At 37.8% G+C, this 17,849-nt stretch overlaps 2 protein-coding genes across 5 annotated transcripts; both read right to left on the bottom strand.

The window, feature by feature from the left end:
* Positions 1 to 403: 403 nt before the first annotated feature.
* LOC141754219 (uncharacterized) lies at positions 404 to 8,722 on the bottom strand. Of its 3 annotated transcripts, none has more exons than XM_074613143.1 (10): positions 8,583 to 8,722; positions 7,193 to 7,367; positions 6,511 to 6,614; positions 5,678 to 6,376; positions 5,362 to 5,529; positions 3,835 to 4,033; positions 3,633 to 3,706; positions 1,249 to 1,439; positions 1,025 to 1,139; positions 404 to 927 (listed from the first exon to the last, which is right to left on the bottom strand). In XM_074613143.1, the coding sequence occupies exons 2-10, from the start codon at positions 7,360 to 7,362 to the stop codon at positions 905 to 907; spliced, it is 1,743 nt and encodes a 580-aa protein (XP_074469244.1). In that variant the 5' UTR covers positions 7,363 to 7,367; positions 8,583 to 8,722; the 3' UTR covers positions 404 to 904. The 3 variants fall into 3 exon arrangements, with proteins under 3 accessions (XP_074469244.1, XP_074469245.1, XP_074469246.1); XM_074613144.1 differs by having other exon boundaries at positions 5,362 to 5,526; XM_074613145.1 differs by having other exon boundaries at positions 5,362 to 5,484.
* A 1,489-nt stretch (positions 8,723 to 10,211) lies between these two features.
* On the bottom strand, positions 10,212 to 17,534 carry LOC141754220 (histone-lysine N-methyltransferase SETDB1-B-like). Of its 2 annotated transcripts, XM_074613147.1 has the most exons (9): positions 17,262 to 17,534; positions 17,137 to 17,224; positions 14,490 to 14,570; positions 13,742 to 14,089; positions 13,363 to 13,536; positions 12,545 to 12,746; positions 12,324 to 12,397; positions 11,468 to 11,658; positions 10,212 to 11,373 (listed from the first exon to the last, which is right to left on the bottom strand). In XM_074613147.1, the coding sequence occupies exons 3-9, from the start codon at positions 14,563 to 14,565 to the stop codon at positions 11,263 to 11,265; spliced, it is 1,176 nt and encodes a 391-aa protein (XP_074469248.1). In that variant the 5' UTR covers positions 14,566 to 14,570; positions 17,137 to 17,224; positions 17,262 to 17,534; the 3' UTR covers positions 10,212 to 11,262. The 2 variants fall into 2 exon arrangements, with proteins under 2 accessions (XP_074469248.1, XP_074469247.1); XM_074613146.1 differs by having other exon boundaries at positions 17,137 to 17,534.
* Positions 17,535 to 17,849: the final 315 nt, after the last annotated feature.

The raw sequence follows: 17,849 nt of genomic DNA, 5'->3' as shown, positions 1-17,849 counted from the left end.
AACCTGAAAATGAGCACGATATGGGACCTTTAAGTCAGAATTTAACTCATAATTTTGAACGCTAAGTCAGCTTTTGACTTGTTAACCCTTTTTTTATTAAGTCTGACTTACCGGTATCTCCGAAATTTGAATTACTACCCTTTAATAATTTTAACATTATATCAATAATGTGAACTTAAGTCAAATTATTTCATTATTTTTGACTTATCTTCATTTTTTACTAACTTAGTTGTCAATTTTGACTTATCTTATTATTTGTGTGATTTTAATTTCATTATGTCCAACTTTTCATCCATTTATTTTTTCCTTGTGGAAATGGGCTTCCATAGTTTGCAGTTTGTAATATTCATGTACATCTAAAGTAGATGCTGTTTTTAGTTCATAATTAAAATGAGCTTGATGAAAACAATATTTTTTTATTTAAAAACACAAAAACTACAATATAAATACAGTTAAAATAGAATAATGCAGTCTCTTCGGCCACTCCAAGGAGGTAGAATCTTCATCGGTACCTATGTGAGTCCCATCACAGCCCCCAGGGAGCAGCGTTGGGCTGTGATGCCATTTTTGGCTCCGTGGCCACAGTTGGAATTGCAGATCCGGTGACACACGAAATGCTCCACAGTGACACAATCTGATACACGCCACAAATATCGAGCATGTCTGATCTGAAGGGATTTTCTCCCGAGTACAGTCATATTGGCTATTAGATCTATAATGTAATACTAGAGGTATAAGATAAATGTTCTCAACTGGCTCGGCCAGAGGATAACTCAAGTGAAGTGCTTGAGGAAGCCTGAGAAACTTTTTTCCCAGTGTATTCTTGGTGAGCAACTTTCACTGAATGTATGGGTCGCCATCTTGTAACACAGCATCCAGTTCTCTTAACACATTCATGGTCCCATCAGTGTGCCGACTTTGATGATTCTGAAGTATACAAGACAGAAGGGAAATACAGAAGAGAAATGTGAGATATAAGGGACTACTCGAATAATGATTATATTCGTTAAAGAATTTAATTTACCATTGACTTTGGGAGATTTATTATTCTGCCCCTTTTTCTTATTCGACTCCCTCAAACGAATCATGTTCTGCAAGCATGGGGAGCCTCGGTAGATCCACTCCTCACGTTTATCCGTCTACGAGTGATGACACACAAACAACTATGAGTCACGCAATCTAAAAACAAATATAACACGGGAAAAAATAGTTAAAACTGTTTAAAGAATGATGTTCACAGATACTGACCGAAACAACAACTTGTATCAAGCTGCCGACGATGGTCTTCACATCACACTTCTGCATCACTCCTTCAAATTCTGCATTAATTCCCTGTCCAACCTTGTATTGGGTCTGGGGCGGGTAAGGCCACGCCTTCAAATACTCCTTCAAGAAATCCCTGTGGAATCCATCTGGAACATCGTCCAAAGGGTCCGTCACTGTCACAGGGAAAAGAAACAAACTGCTTATAACTGTTGGAAATATATCATGAAGAATAATATGGAAAATGCTTAAACTGTTATGTTACGAGTTCATTGGGTTGAAGATGTTTAGACTAAGAATTATAAGATGAATACTGTGGCGCCTGAGGGACGTATCGTGCAGAGTCACAAGGTTGGGACGTCATAAACATATCTTTGTGTAGATAGAACAGTCTCAAGGACCCAGCCTTAGGGAAGAAACAGAAAGGGGGGAAAGGGCAGAATGATATGAACAGTAGACGGCGTTGTTTTAATGATGGAGTCAGATAAAGAAGACGGTCAAATTGACATTGTGGAAAATTACTAAGACTGATCAAACTCTGCCCCTCCTTTCAGAGAATGTTTACTGCTGTGTATAAAGGCAAAATGTAAAGAACAGCTCGGGGTTCATTTCACTGCGAACTGATCACGGTATACATGGTATCAGGGACACATTGATGAATCCAGAATTCTGTAATAACTCTGTGCAACTTTGATGAGTATGTATACGGAATAAATTGATTATACTTTAAACTAACTTTGCATTTGTATAAATCTCCTCTGAGCTTGCAGCTGCTTCGAAGATAAACCAACACGCATGAAGGCGTCTATTCTCTGAGGGAGAATTTCCTTCATAACACAGTATAATCTGTGTACTACTGTTGGACAGGTGCACAAACTTGGAGCTATGATTCCATTTTTAGGTCACCTGTTTAAAAATGTATCATAATGCTGCTCCATAGTTTATCATTTCTGTCATAAGCAGGCTAGCCTACTTGCTGATGGCAACAAATGCCTGTGTCTGAGACATGTGTATGTCTGAGCTGTTGTGTTTGTTTGGTGTTTATTATCACGCTGCAGCATCTCCCCTGCTCTCTGTGTCCAGGCTGAGCTCCTCCATTTACACATGCGGAGCAAATTCAGCAAGAGGCCACGATGGAGACAGTGAAGTGAACCAGGTGAAGTGAAGATAAGTCGAGTTGACGACAAGTACGCTCGTTACTGTAAGTGCAATGAAACCTTTGTGGTATATTTTCAGGTCTTGCACAAGACAGCGAGGCCCCTAATTGTAAAGAAGCATACGTGGAGACACACAGGGTCGGACTAAAGTCCAGGGGCTGAAAGATAAACATGTAGGATAACGGAGACACACATGGACTTACGCTCAGCTCAGATGTTGCATAACATGAACCCGATATAAGGAGGCGCGAGAGCCCCGAAGTGTAGGACTCTCAGATTTGACTTGAGACCTCCGGACGCTCTAGACGTTCGTTATGACATTTGTTGCTTGTTTGTAATAAACTCTATTATATCAAAAAGAACAGTGTCCGCGGAGCATCCTTCCTCATCACTTCAACAGCACTGTCGCAGGAAAGATACGACACCTTCAAGAGTAAAGAGCCAATACTTTATCGAGACATGTATATTTTAATCTGCTCTGTCAATAGTCGCTCATCCACCGTCGCTGTTTACACAAGGTAGCCTGGGTACTGGTTGTTACAAACAAGCTAAAACAAAAGCTGTCTGTATGTAGTCTAACTGTTTAACTTAGTTTACCACATATCTTAAAATTTGGCAAATTCTTGTAAACTTGGCCGCTGCTGAGACGAAGCAGCCCCTCCTCTCTCTACCAGCGGTACCTGCAGACAGTGAATCCCATCATCAGAGGGAGGAGGACAGAGGACAGGATGAATGACTGATGTCTGTGTTCTTCATTCTTTCTTAACTTCACTCGGAATATTATTTATTTTATTGACAATTTAGATTAGTTTCCAGAGAGATATTATAGTGACTGCTGTTGTAAACGTTACCGTTGCTGCTCTAGAAACAACATTTAGTTATATTTAAAATATTAAAAAAATCTAATGTTCTGAATTTCTTCTTTTAAAAAAAATTATATATTAAAAAGCAATTACTCAGTAATGAAAAAGAACCGACAAGAGTATCTATAAAGAACTGAACCCATACGGAGTATCGATAAGAGCGGCAGTATAATCCTAACGATACCCATCCCTAATTGAGATGCTGCACGTGCGCTGTTGTCAGTAAGCTTGTGCTTTCAAACAGTTTTCAAACTTGACCAAATGCATCTAACTTTCAGATCAGGCGACCTCGTGTCTGTAATAAATCTTCCAAACAATCTCGTCTGTGAATGAAAACACCCAAACTTACATGGTCTGCACACCAGGCGAAGTAAAGGTAAGCCAACATAGGCCGGCGTGTGATCATCACTGAAGACCAGGAACCTGGAGAATGAAAACACGTTTTTAAATCAAACCAGACTTGGGCTAAAGCAACTGCATTTTTATCTAGGAAACTGTGACTATATTCACGTTTTAAACTGACTTTATCTTAATAAGTAATCCACACAAACCTCATGCGGTTCTTTCTGCTGGGGAGCTCTCCCAGGATACCAGCGCAGAACTGGTACTGGTCAGTCTGACGCTTCACCAGCACACGAGCACCGACAAACAGCTGCTCCACCTTTGGCATGCGGTCAAAGGCGATGTGGTGACCAGAGACTAGGCTCTTCCCCCTCTCCTCACTATGGATCTTGTATTTCAACCTAGTACCTTTTGCAAAAACAAACAGAACACTTCTAATAAGCAAAGCTCACTTCAAACAACGTCCTATCTCTGCAGCGGTAATCTGTGCTGGCTACATTTCAGGAGCTAACTCTGCATCTTTGTTGTGGTACTGAAACTCTCTGCAAAAGATAAGTGATGATGCACAAACTTGGCGTTTGTAAATCTGTTGATGAAAGGGCCGTACATTACGGGCCTACAACTAAATCCCATCATTTACATCTACGCTGGGAAATTCCAATCATTTTCTTTGGGTTAAAACAAGTAACGTTACGTAACCTATGCAAACTGCCTCCTGGTTTGTCCAGTGACAACAGAGGACGACAGAACCGCTAAAGGTCTCAACGACATTGACATTTGACTGGCTGATAACTTGTATTGTGGGGGTAAACAGGCATCCAGCACAGTTTAATTATTATGATTAGACTTGATTAAAATGGTAAAACAATGAGTATTAAACAAGCATTTACACCGAAGACAGTAGGCTTGCGAACATGCCACTCGTTTTTGGCGGGAAAAAACAGCTCAGTGTGGATGACCAAAACAAAAGGAAAAAAAGATACGTTTTTCAAATATATATTTGTACTCGTGTGGACCTTGTCTCAGTCACAGGTTACACATGAGAGTACTTCCAAACTATTGATCAAAATGTATTTAATACATTTAATCCTAAAAATGTACTACGATTTGTTTACTCTGCTAGAATCCTGGTTGCCAAAGTTGGGTGTAAGAAGACCGAGATGTGATTTTTTAGCAATATTTTAGGCTGCTTTACTCTTACTACACATTTTATGTACACTATTATGATGACTACTGGTACGACGGGCGGTGTGCTGTAGTGTACTGTATGTAATCACGTATGTTATTTTGTATTTTCTTAACAGCAGATACTGTATGTGTCCAAGACAAATTTCCTTTGGGACAATAAAGCCTATCTTATCTTATCTTAGTGAATACATGTACGTTTAGATATGCACCGAACATGGGACTGGATAGACTGCTCTAGTACTTAATGGAGTTTTTACACATTTTAAATGATTTTACTGTTGTTTTAGCACGCCTGTTATCAATTTCATTTCACCACAACATTTTGAAGCCTGTTCTCTGTGAAGAGTTTGAGTTATGATATGAACTATATTTAATCGATTCCACAGATGAAAATGTGTTAAATAAACACAATTTTTTGCTAACTGAGGGACAACTGCAAAATAAGAGCCCCATTAACAGACTAACACCTGTCAAGTTGAAGAGTTGAATGTATTGCACTGTATTCTGTACTGAGCCGAGCAGATCTTTTTTTTTTTTTTTTTTCTTACCCTTTGTAATTATTTCCGTGATTTTGCCCTGCTGCCAGTTCATGGCTCTCTGTCTGGCCAGGACAGTCATGTCCACCTTGGGCTCTTCGTGTAGCACGCTAGGAGGGGTCTTGGTTCTAGCTTCTACAGGAGTTTGGCGAAGAGTAGTTACGAACACAGGGTTTACTGCTGTCAGTGGGAAAGGAACACAATATGTTAATAATATCAACACTGATGCACTTGAGGTACATTAATTACTAGTCGTAGACATTTTCTCCTATATACTTATTTTGAAATGTAAAGAATAAAAGTTGCATCTAATACGCAAAGACATTACCGTTGGTGTTTGCTGGCGGTGTGGATGTTTTCGTTACATTGCTCATAGCATTGCCATTTGTACTGGCTGATAGTGTTGGTGCTTTTGTTACGTTGATCTTAGCAGTGGGATTGGCACTTCCTGGCAGTGTTGATGTTTGCGTTAAGTTGCTTTTAGCATTGCCATTTGCACCGGCTGGCGGTGTTGATGCTTCCGTTACGTTGCTCTGAGCATCTGTACTTGTGCTAGCTTGTGTAGTTGTGTGACTCACAGGTTTTTGATTCTGTTGATATATTTTTCTCCTCTTGTTTGACCCACTGTTATTACTTGAGAGGGAATAATCAGAATCACTTGAGTCATCTTGTGGTTCCCACTGCACATCAGAGCCCGAATTTGAGGATTCATCTTCACTGTCGGGATTCGGAGGAGTCGGAGGAGTCGGAGGAGTCGGAGGAGTCGGAGGAGTCGGAGGAGTCGGAGGATTCAGAGGATTCAGAGGATTCAGAGGATTCGGAGGATTCAGAGGATTCGAAGGCATCGGAGGCGTCGGAGGACGTAAAGATCTGATCTTGCGTGAAGAAAGTCTGGTCAAGACCACCACTGGTTTTCTCTTTAGACTGACTCTTTTGCTATTATCTCTATGGAGGTTCTCACTGTACTGCAGCTTTGGTATCAGAGGAGTAGGGCCATTAGTAGTTGGAGGGCCGGGGACTGTATTTCCTACAAAAGAAAAGAGCAAAGGTCAAAGAAACAAACTAAAATAAGCCAGTTTGCATTGCTGAAAATGAGTGAGCAATCAGCAACAGACAAACCAAGAGTACATTTTTTCATTCACCCAATGATTTGCATCTTACCACATCCTGTTATGTTATCGTCATCATCAGAATCTGTGTCTCTGTACTTCCACCCCAGCAAAGAGTACTGTTTCTTCACAGTCGCTTCACATGCTGACACAGACCTGAAAGACATTAAACAACAGAGACAACATGAATCAAGCGAAGAACAGAGAGAAACACTGTACTTAAAGTACAAGGAGGGGACCGCCAGTACACTCTTCACTTTCAAATGAATAAAAGAAATCAAGTTGACGTTTTTAACACAAACATTTTGTTCTTTAATAGCCGACAGAAACATAGGGACTAGGGCTGACCCGAGTGTTTCGAATCTTCAACAGCTGCCATGGTAATCGACAGGGATGCTCCGATCTGACTTTGCTGCATTCATATTCTGAGGTGTGTAGTTGTTTCTCCTGTTTATCAGTCCCCACTTTGTCTCTCAAACTTTGGTGTGGTTTGGGTTCAGTTGTCTCAGTATTGCCACAATAGTCTCATCAGATATTCTTTCCTTTCAATTTGCTATTTCCAGCAATCTAAATCAGCATGACAGCTGTATTCTCATTCACCACGGTAGATGACTCTACATTGGGAGCAACATATGTGGGGTGACCAAACAAAACAACATGGTTGATTGTTGTCCAAAGGGCTTTTTACAACTGGTGAAAACAAGAGACATAGAGTAGATATATATAACACTCACCGGCAGAGCCTCAGGAGCTGGGCAGCCTGTTTCTCCCTCTTTTCCAGCAGAGATTGCAGCAGATTGCATTTCTCCAACACATCTGAGATCATCAGTTTGTTCTTCCTCACCTTCCTTCTGACCCACTTTTGGAGCTCCTCTCTGCCCATCTGGATCTCATCACCCTCCATAATCACTGCAACACACAAGGGTTCAAATCATGTCAGCTAAAAGGTAACATAACGGATGGATGTGGACAACAGCCTTCTAGTATTAAAGGTCCCATATCGTGCTCATTTTCAGGATCATGCTTGTATTTTGTGTTTCTACTAGAACATGTTTACATGCTGTAATGTTAAAAAAAAAAACTTTATTTTCCTCATACTGTCTGCCTGAATATGCCTGTATTCACCCTCTGTCTGAAACGCTCTGTTTTAGCGCATTTCGACGGAATTGCAACGAAATGCAACAGAATTGGGTTGCTAGGCAACAGCTTGGGTCCATGTATACTTCCTCCCAGCTGATGACATTCACATACACTGCAACCGGTAATAAACTGGGACACATTTAGAATGTTTACGTTTAAATCTGTGTAAAGGGTCTAAATATTGTATATTTGTGACATCACAAATGGACAGAAATCCTGACGTGTTTAAAGGGACTGTATGTTACTTCTTACACGTATAAATCACCCGGGTCGGTGTCCCATGCGCACTCGTGTGTGGCTATGCTGTTCAGACAAGACTCCAACACAAACTACACGGAAGCACCAAAACCGCAAAGTTATATCTAGTGAAGCCCGTCTTGCAAAACAGTGTTGGCCGCGGTCGGAGGATGCAGGGGAGACCGTAGCTTTGGTCAAAGGTGTCGCTGTTAACAAGCATTTCTGATTCTTACAAACAGTCCCTTGAAATCAGTGTAAAGGGTCTAAATATTGTATATTTGTGACATCACAAATGGACAGAAATCCTGACAGCATGTTTAAAACGCAGAGTTTCTGTATTTCCCTGTGGATTGAGTGTTTCAATACATTCACAGTATTTATTTATATAGGACTTAATTCTGCTTTATAATAAATAAACATGAAAATCTACCTTTTTTTGTTTTTACAATATGGGACCTTTAAGCTCTGTGCAAACATCATTCTGCAGAGTTCATGTCACGCAAAACACAGTTTTTTAAGTAACGTATAGTCTTAACGTTACTTCTCAACACACAACGTTAACTTTAGCTGGGCAGTGACTGATGCTGGCTACATTATCAGCCTGGACTAAAAACAATACTCATTTAATAATAATCGAGACACATTAGCCAAACTCGTCGGTTAATCCTCGTCCATGAAGCATTTTCTGTTGTAAAAGTGAAGCAATTAGTTTGCTAATATACTAAAAGATAAGGCAGACAATCTTACCTATTGTGTAGCATGCTCCTCTTCTTCTTTTTCTTCTCTCGGTTACCACCCCCCACTGTACGAGAGTGCGTTACTCTCTCTTTGGTGTTTATTGGCGGTTGGCAAACCAGCTTATAGGTGCATTACCGCCACCTACTGGACTGGAGTGTGGAGCAGTGGATTGGCAGGAAAAAAATAATTAATTAAATTAAAATAAAATAACTAAAATAACTAAAATAACTAAAATAAAATAAATAAAATAAATAAAATAAATAAAATAAATAAAATAAAATAAAATAAATAAAATAAATAAAATAAATAAAATAAATAAAATAAATAAAATAAATAAATAAAATAAAATAAAACATTCATTCTTGCCTATGTCTATTAATCTCCTCAACAACTTGTAACATAAAGCTATCATAATGGCAGTGCAATATGGTTAGACAGTGCAATATGTTAAATAGGGACAGTGCAATATGTTAAATTGAGACAGTGCAATATGTTGCATCTGTGTAATATTGGGCTATTGTCTTTGCAATATGGGCAAGACGGTAGACGGTGCAGTGCAAAAAAGCTATGAAAACAATGAATGTATGCAATATCTTCAAAGTTTTTAAATGAATTTATTGTCGTACTCTCGTGTTTTTCTTTTTTATTTATTTTATGTTGGATTTGTTTTATTTCTGTTGTCCTTTTTATGTTTGGCATTGCTGTTTGTTCATGTTTTTGCTATTCTTCATCTGTATGTCAGTGATTCTAATAAAAACTATTTAAAAATAATAATAATAATAATAATAATAATAATAATAATCTCATTTCATGTGTGTTCCTGCATTGTTACTGGTGTCATTTTGTTCTACATTGTGCTCCCCAATGTTTCCATCAGGGTTGTTTCCATATGTTGTGGTATACTTTCATGTATCAGGGTGTCTTCAATCACATATATCATGTATTTTATATAGCTAATGTTAATCTTACATAAAAAAAATTGTGTTCAATGCACCATTCAAGCCAAAATACAAGGGCTTTTGTCCGCCGTATAAATTGCAGCCGTAACCTTCGGGTGAACTGCCAAGCTCAGCAGTGTACAATCTTTCTGGCATAAGCTAAAAGTACAAGGCGTGTGGGAGTGAGAGTGGCATGTGGCCAAAATGTGTAAATCTGTCTGAAGGGGCCTTTGTTTGTACTCCAAGATCAGACGTTCTGCAAACGAGTGAGATTTTGGCAGTGACAGACGTTGCCCAAGTAGATAGTAACAGGTGATATTATGGGTGAGATAACGGAAATCATTGGGAAGGAGAGATGATGAAAATGTCAGTCTCCACCCAGAGTGACAAAATATTAAAAAGGTGCGTTCGTTCAAATTCTTTTGTTCCAGAACAAATTGACTCGTGTTTATTTTGGTGACAGAATAAACTCCCTTTGCATCAAACTCTGCAACTTCTCCAGTGCAATTTTTCAACCTGTTTTCGAAGACGCCAGTAGATTTTAATAAAGACAAAGTGTTGGAGAAGAAGTTCGGTCTTTTGTTGGCCCAGACGGCTTGCAGTCCTTCAACACATACTTTCATCTCTGTTAAACTGTCTAGGAGTGATGGATGAGCAAGACACTTTTAAGTGCTAATCATGAGCCTGTTATGAAAATGAATCCTTATTAAAAGCAGCTTTAATTCAATTTTCAGGAAAGTGAGTTCTGCAGTCAAACATTCAATACATTTCAGTGCTCAAAAGACAAATTCCTATTTTAATGTCAAATGAAATACCATATGTTCTGGCTCCATTGGTCTTTTTAACTGAATCTTTTAGTGGAGTTTATGTTTTTCTCTGTTTCTCAAACTAAATTTGGTTTGGTTCTTTTCTGTTTACAATCTTTAAAAAAAAAAAAAAAAAAGATATATCTTAAAGTAATATTGTACAGTACATACAAACATCTACACATATGTAGACTTTCTAAAAAAAAACTAAAAAAAAAATATTATTTTTTAAGGACTTAATTTTTTCTATTTCAAAATGTTTCTTGTTTCAAAACTTGTATTTATTTGTATTTTTGTTTTATTATGTATAAGTACAGGAACGTTTTCAATATGACAATTTAATTGTGATAATTACAGATCTTGGGGAGCTTACAATAACCTGCATGTTCTCATCTAAAAACATTATTACATCATTGTATTTCAAAATGAGTTCATGTATATGGTTCACAGTAAACCGCCAATAAGCCCGCCCTTTTTGCAGGTTTGGGCTTAAGGACTTGTTGCTCTGACAACAGATCCTGATAGAAATAAAGCCAACTTCAAAGAACCAAAAGATCCAGACTCAAGTCAAACTGTCAACATTTTAATCTGGATAACTCGTCATTCACGTATGAAGAACCGCGCCCAGATCTTAATGATTTACAAGACTGAAAACAAATACCTTGAACTTGAAGCAGTTCAGCATATTTGATAAAAATGATGTACCCACATGGTTGAGTGCACCTATTGTAAGTCGCATCGGATGAAAGCATCAGCTGAATAAATGTCATCTAATGCAAATAGGACATATCAAAATAAAATAAAAAAACTGAAGGATATTAAGCAAAAAATATTTACAGTGATGTAAGAGCTGATGTAAGAGCTGAAATAGTTCAGTTAATGTTTCCTAAAAAATTTTTTTAGATTCCAGAGCCATATTATAATCCTCTCTGTGTCTGTGGGCTTTTAGTCAGAATCATCGGTGACCTCTTCCGCTCCTTTCATTTCCAAAAATCTAGCCATGTGTTCAAGTCGCATGGAGCCTCGATGGATCCACTCCTTATGTTGATTATTATCCTGAGAGTGACAAAAACAACCGCATTATACCACAGAGATTTAAACAAACATGACATTAATAGTTTAAACAACAGCAGTGTTGAATGATACTGACCTGAAAAAGAACCTGCATTAAGCTGCAGTCGACTACCTGCACCTCACATTTCTGCTGGCTTCCATTTAACTCGACATTAAGGGTCTGTCCAGCTCTGTACTGGGTTAAATGTGGGTACGGCCAGTCCTTCAGGTACTGTATTATGAAAGACTTGTGAGGGCTGTCTGGAATGTCGTCTACGCCATTCTCCACTGTCAAAAAAGCAAAAGCAAAGAAAAAGTGTGTCACTCTTCTTACTGAAATCACTGGCAGTACAATAGTAGTTATAACTGTGCATCTCAATGGGGGCAAAGATTTGGAGGCTTTGATTCTTTGTGGGGTCAGCCAAGCTTGAAATGTATGCACTCTGTCGCTTCGGATGAACATGTTCACCACACATAACATGATGTTTGCACGATACATTTTGTGTATCCCAAATCAAAAATGCATACTAATTCTAAACAGGTAGGCAGGCAGGCAGGCAAGCAGACAGAGGAGCATAGTACAGCAGAGACTCCGGCCCTGGAGACCAAAGCTACGGTCTCCCCCGCGTCCTCCGACCGCGGCCAACAATGTTTTGCAAGACGGGCTTCACTAGATATAACTTTGCGGTTTTGGTGCTTCTGTGTAGTTTGTGTTGGAGTCTTGTCTGAACAGCGTAGCCACACGCGAGCGCGCATGGGACACCGACCCGGATTGATTTATACGTGTAAGAAGTTACAAACAGTCCCTATAAGAAAATATAATTTTTGTATACGAACTGCTAAAACAGTGTACTATGACAGTAAGTATGACGTATATACTGTATAGATTTAGTATGTAGTATGGATTTGGGATGCAGCGGTTACATGTGCACAATACAACAGGCCAAACTTACGTGGTCTGCACACCAGGTGAAATAAAGGTAAACCAACGTAGATCGGCGTGTGATCATCCATGAAGACCAAGAACCTGGAAAATGAAAATGTTTTACATCAAATCAAACCTTTACCAAAGCATTTTGATTTTCTATAAAAGGAGGTATTAGCTTCTTCTAACAATAAGCACAACTTCTGGTGGTTCATACATGTAGGGATAAAAACTCATTCAAACACGCACCTTAAGCGGTTCTTTCTGCTGGGGAGCTCTGCCAAAACACCAGGCCGGAACCGGAACTTGTTATCTTGACACCTGACCACCACCCGAGCACCGACGTACAGCTGCTCCAGCTTCGGTGTGTTGTCAAAGGCGATGTGGTGGCCAGACACTAGGCTCTTCCCCTTTTCTTCAAAACAAACTTTGTACTTCAACCGTCCATCTTCTGAAAAACACAAAATTTCAATGAGTGAAATCATCATTGTGTCATTTTTTGCTTCATTGTGTAGTTCATTTGAAATTAATTACAGAAGTGCAAAACACTGTTCACATGAACATATACTGTTATATCTGTATGTGAGGAATGTGGCAGTTACAAAAACAACCTACCAAAATGAAAATTATCTAGAGCTTCTACTAACAATTAGTTTTATCGATTAACCTGTCAGTTCTTTTTTTGATTAATCAGTTGTCATTTAGTAAATATAATAGTTAGAAAAAGACCCCACCACATTTTCCCAGATTCCAATGACACGTCTTCAAAATAGCATTTTTTTGATATTCAAACTCATTCAAAACTATGTAAACTAGTATAAAACACATTTTAGGAACTGGAACAAGCAAATGTTTAGCATTTGACAAAGAGGCACATGATTTTTTTCAATTACCTGTCTCATGCACTACTGTCAGGATATAGTGACTTTAGTGAGTTTTATAAAAAATAACTTTTTTAAATCATATTTGCTCCATTTCTACCCACTGCAGCTTTAAGTAAAAACCCAAGTGTTAGGTACATACTGAGCACAAAGTGCAACTTCCTGCCAAAAAGATACATTTCTTACCCCTTGTTACTAAATCCACTATTTTTCCCCGTTGCCATCTCATGGACCTTTTCCTGGCCAAGACTATCGTGTCCACGATGACCTCTTGATCTGGCAAGTTAGGACGGACCTTCGTGGTTTCATTTGAGCAATGGGCAAACGCCGACGACACTATTACAGGGGCTGGTTCTGGCACTGTGGAAAAAAAACACAAAATGTGTACATTAAAACGTATGAGTTTGAGGGATAGTAAAATATGAATGACTGGTCATGGGAATAATAAGGGAAATAAATATGACCTTAAAGTCACATTTAAAAATTGTCATTATGTGAGTGGCGATTAGTTTGATATTTTCCTCTGTGAGTGATAGTGGTGTTCATGTTCAGGTCATGGCATTACCGTTGTTGTTGTTTCTACTACTACTACTGCTGCTGCTGGTGTGTGGTGCAGTAGGGTGTTTTCCAGTTTTCTTTTTATCTTTTGAGAGGGAGAAATCAGATCCACTTGAATCATCTGGTTCCCACTGCATATCAGAATCAGAGCTGCTGAGGGAGTCGTCTTCGCTGTAGAACTGCTGAGGCGTTGGTGGTCGCAGAGCGCTGATCTTATATTCCGGGAGTCGGGTCAAGACTACCACTGCTCTTTTTATCACACTGAGAGAGTCAGAACCGTAATACAATTGTGTCTCCTTGCTTGGAGTTTCACTTGTGGAAGGAACGGACTCGCATGGGGAATCTGACATATTTTCTGCAAAGAAGAAAGCATTGCTGAAATTGTGGCTTGCAATAAACAAAAAAACTGCAGCATAGGTTATTGTGTTCTCGAGCTGCAACGATTAATCAATGAAACCATTAATTGTAAATTAACGGCAACTATTTTTATAATTGATTAATCGTTTGAGTCGTTTTTCAGGCAAAAACGCCAAATATTTGCTGGTTCCAGCTTCTCAAATATGTGTGTTTTGGAGCTTGAATGTATCATATATATGGTTTTGGACTCTTATAATTTAAGGACACAACTTTTTCATAGACAAGACAAATAATTGCCAATAAATGCCAAGAATGTCCTTTATGGATAACAAGGTTGAACTTGAACTTGGTAAAAAGCTACAATATTTATTTTTCATTTAACGCAATTATGTGCTTACCATCACCATCAGATTCAGTCTTTATCTTGATTTGTACTCTCTCCGGCATTCTCGTCTCCATCTCGTCCACCTCCATGACCACTGCAACACACACACACACACACACACACACACGATATAAATTAGGAGTTTGAACTCCAGTAGATACAAACACACACACACACATGATATTGTGGTATATTTTCAAGTCTTGCACATGACCGAGAGGCCATAAGGGTAAACACATGGGTAAGAATCATAAGTGGAGAATATGGTCACAAGATATGACATGGGGCTGAAAGATAAATATGTAGGACAAAGGAGCCATGCATGGTTATGTAGGACAAAGGAGCCATGCATGGTTATACGCTCAGCTCAGCTGTTACATGCCATGGACCCGATATAAGGAGGCGCGAGAGCTCCGAAGGGAGGACTCTCAGATTTGACTTGAGACCTCCGGACGTTCTAGACGTTCGTTATGACATTTGTTGCTTGTTTGTAATAAACTCTATTATACCAAAAAGAACAGTGTCCGCGAAGCATCCTTCATCATCACTTCAACAGCACTGTCGCAGGAAAGAGACTACAATATAAAATAGGAGTTTGAACTCCAGTAGATACCTCATATCGTTTGAGTAGCAGTGTAAGGTGTAAGGGCACAAATTGCACATTAGATCAGGACAATTATATTTACATGGTCGGTAAATTGTCTGATATTATCTTATATCATTTTAGCTAATGTGTGATTATCTGCTTTTGTTTTTGTTGTCATTTAAGGAGGACAGAACCTGCCAAAAAATAATATTATTATTCCTGTTGTCGCTGAGAAGTGCATTTTCGACATGCAAAAATAAAAAAATAATAAATGCAAAAATGAATAAAGAAATGTAAAAATAAACACATAAATAAATAAAAGGTAAAATTAAACAAGAGTAAATAAACAAGGGAATTAAAACAAAGATAAATAAATAAAGAAGCAAATTAAAACAGAAATATCAATTTATGTCACATTTTATCAATTAATTAATGGATACATTGTTAATATTATTTTTACTACATTTTATGACATTTATTTAATCATCAAGTCATTTAGTTATTTATTTATTTTGGCAAGTTCCGTCCTCCATAGTCATCAGCACCTATATACAGTAGTGTAGTGTTTACACAGGTATACGGAGTATATCCACCTCTTTTTCTGTCAGTTTAAGACCTATCAGCCAAAAAAACACTGAAATACATAGGAGTATACCCAGTTTGTCATTAATGATCTACCCATCTACCAAACAGAATAAACCCACTTCTCCAGGGACCACTACACCACTAATGCACTATACTCATTTTTAACAGTCTCTTCTGCACTATATTCACTTTCTTTAACAGTCATGTATCACAGCTGTTACCCTGCACTATATTCAGTTTTAGCTGTTTTCTTATTCATCTTGTATTTTTATATCTGGTATATTTTTTTGAACTTTATACAACTAACTTTTTTACTGCGTTTTTACTAACATGTTTTTGCACTATGGAACTGTGAAGCTGGAAACTTGAATTTCCCTCAGGATCAATAAAGTTACTATCTATCTAGTATCTATCTATCTATCTATCTATCTACCTATTTGCCTACACATAGCCTTAAACTAACAGTACGGATGCTCTGATGATAAAATATAAAATAAGAAATACCAAGTATTAGCTGCTATTTCCTGACACTAGCTGCTCCTGATGATGATTATTATTATTTTATTTTTTTAACAGTAAAACCAAAATCTTGAAACTGAAAATATGACTAACTGTTAACTAACTTCTTATACTGCATGTTGACTGCATAATAGACAGTAGGTAATAGTTATGATGAGGAAGATGTCACATTTTGACTGTTTTTAATGGCATTCAGTGGACATTATCGCATGAGATTACCACATGAGCTTTGGTGTGTTTTGACTTATTTGTTTATGTATTTATTTGTTTTGCACAATTTAAGACTATACAACATAACAAAAAAAAAAGAATAATGTACAGTGCAGGAAGAGGCAAAAAAAAACACTGGGTTTATCTGAAGCCTCCACCTAGAGACAAGATTAAAATAAATAAATAATATGACTACATAATAGTGATAACAAACTATTATAAACAAGATTTACTGTATATATATATATATATATATATATATATATATATATATATATATATATATAAATAAATAATAACAATAACAAATCAGTAAATATATTTTAAAAAATACAAGTGTGTGTGTGTGTGTGTCTGTTATGTACATGCAAATTCAAACTATTTAGTTTAATTTTAATAGCCAGCTCAGTATGGCAACAAAAGTTATGATTTTTTAGTTATAATATGAGTTATAAAGTGCAATTTCCAGTATTTATTGTTTATTTATTTTGCAAAATTTAAGACTACACATCATAACAAAAAAGAAAAATGAATAATATAAAGTGCAGGAAGAGGCTAAAAACCCACTGGGCTTATCTGAAGCCTCCACCTAGAGACAACATTAATATAAATAACTAATATGACTACATAATAGTGATAACAAAACAATCAACTTATTTATATTAACGTTATCTAACGATCAGAAATAACGTTATATCACTTGTAATTTAGCATGTTGGGCTAACAGTGTAACTCTAATACATGAACCAAAACAACTTACCCGCTGTTGTCACCTGGATATCAGCTTCACAGTAAACAACAGTTTGGCAACACGATGTAAGTAGTTATTTAACGTGTTGCTAAGATACGAGGAGACGTTAGTTATTTAACGTGTTGCTAAGATACAAGGAGACGTTAGGCTAACTGAAGCTAACTGAAGCTAACTGTTAGCTCTCAGGCTAGCACTGAAAACAACAACAAACGTGAAAACGGACGCGGTTTAAACCACCATTTTGATTTTGTGTCACGACTGTTATGAAAATTATGCAAAAATGAATTGCGAATATGTTCTGCTAATGCTCTATATTAAACAATATTTGCATAAAACCGCGCCAGCTTCCTCCATTTTACACTTTTGTTGCTTTCTAGCTGCTGCTTCTTCTTCGTTGGTGTTTATTGAAGGTTGGTTAAGCAGCTCTGAGGTGCATTACCGCCACCTGCTGGTCTGGAGTGGAAGGATGGATCTGGGTTATAAACCAGTGGTCACAGTGGACACTCAAAAATAGTATTTCACAAAATCAGAGGTTATATATACGACATACAAAAAGTTTACTGTACAAAATAATTTATGTCATTTTTAAATTTTTTTTTTTTTTCAATGAGCAAGACATCAACTACAGCCCCAATTTCCCTTTAGAAATAGGATCTATAGCTGCACAGATCGGTATAGGTCAGGGGTCAGCAACCTGCATCTCCGGAGCCACATGCAGCTCT

Source organism: Sebastes fasciatus, chromosome 17 (assembly GCF_043250625.1).
Source record: "Sebastes fasciatus isolate fSebFas1 chromosome 17, fSebFas1.pri, whole genome shotgun sequence".
Taxonomy (NCBI): domain Eukaryota; kingdom Metazoa; phylum Chordata; class Actinopteri; order Perciformes; family Sebastidae; genus Sebastes; species Sebastes fasciatus.
Note: the sequence above shows the minus strand (reverse complement) of the source record. Positions and strands in the feature narration are given on the sequence as shown.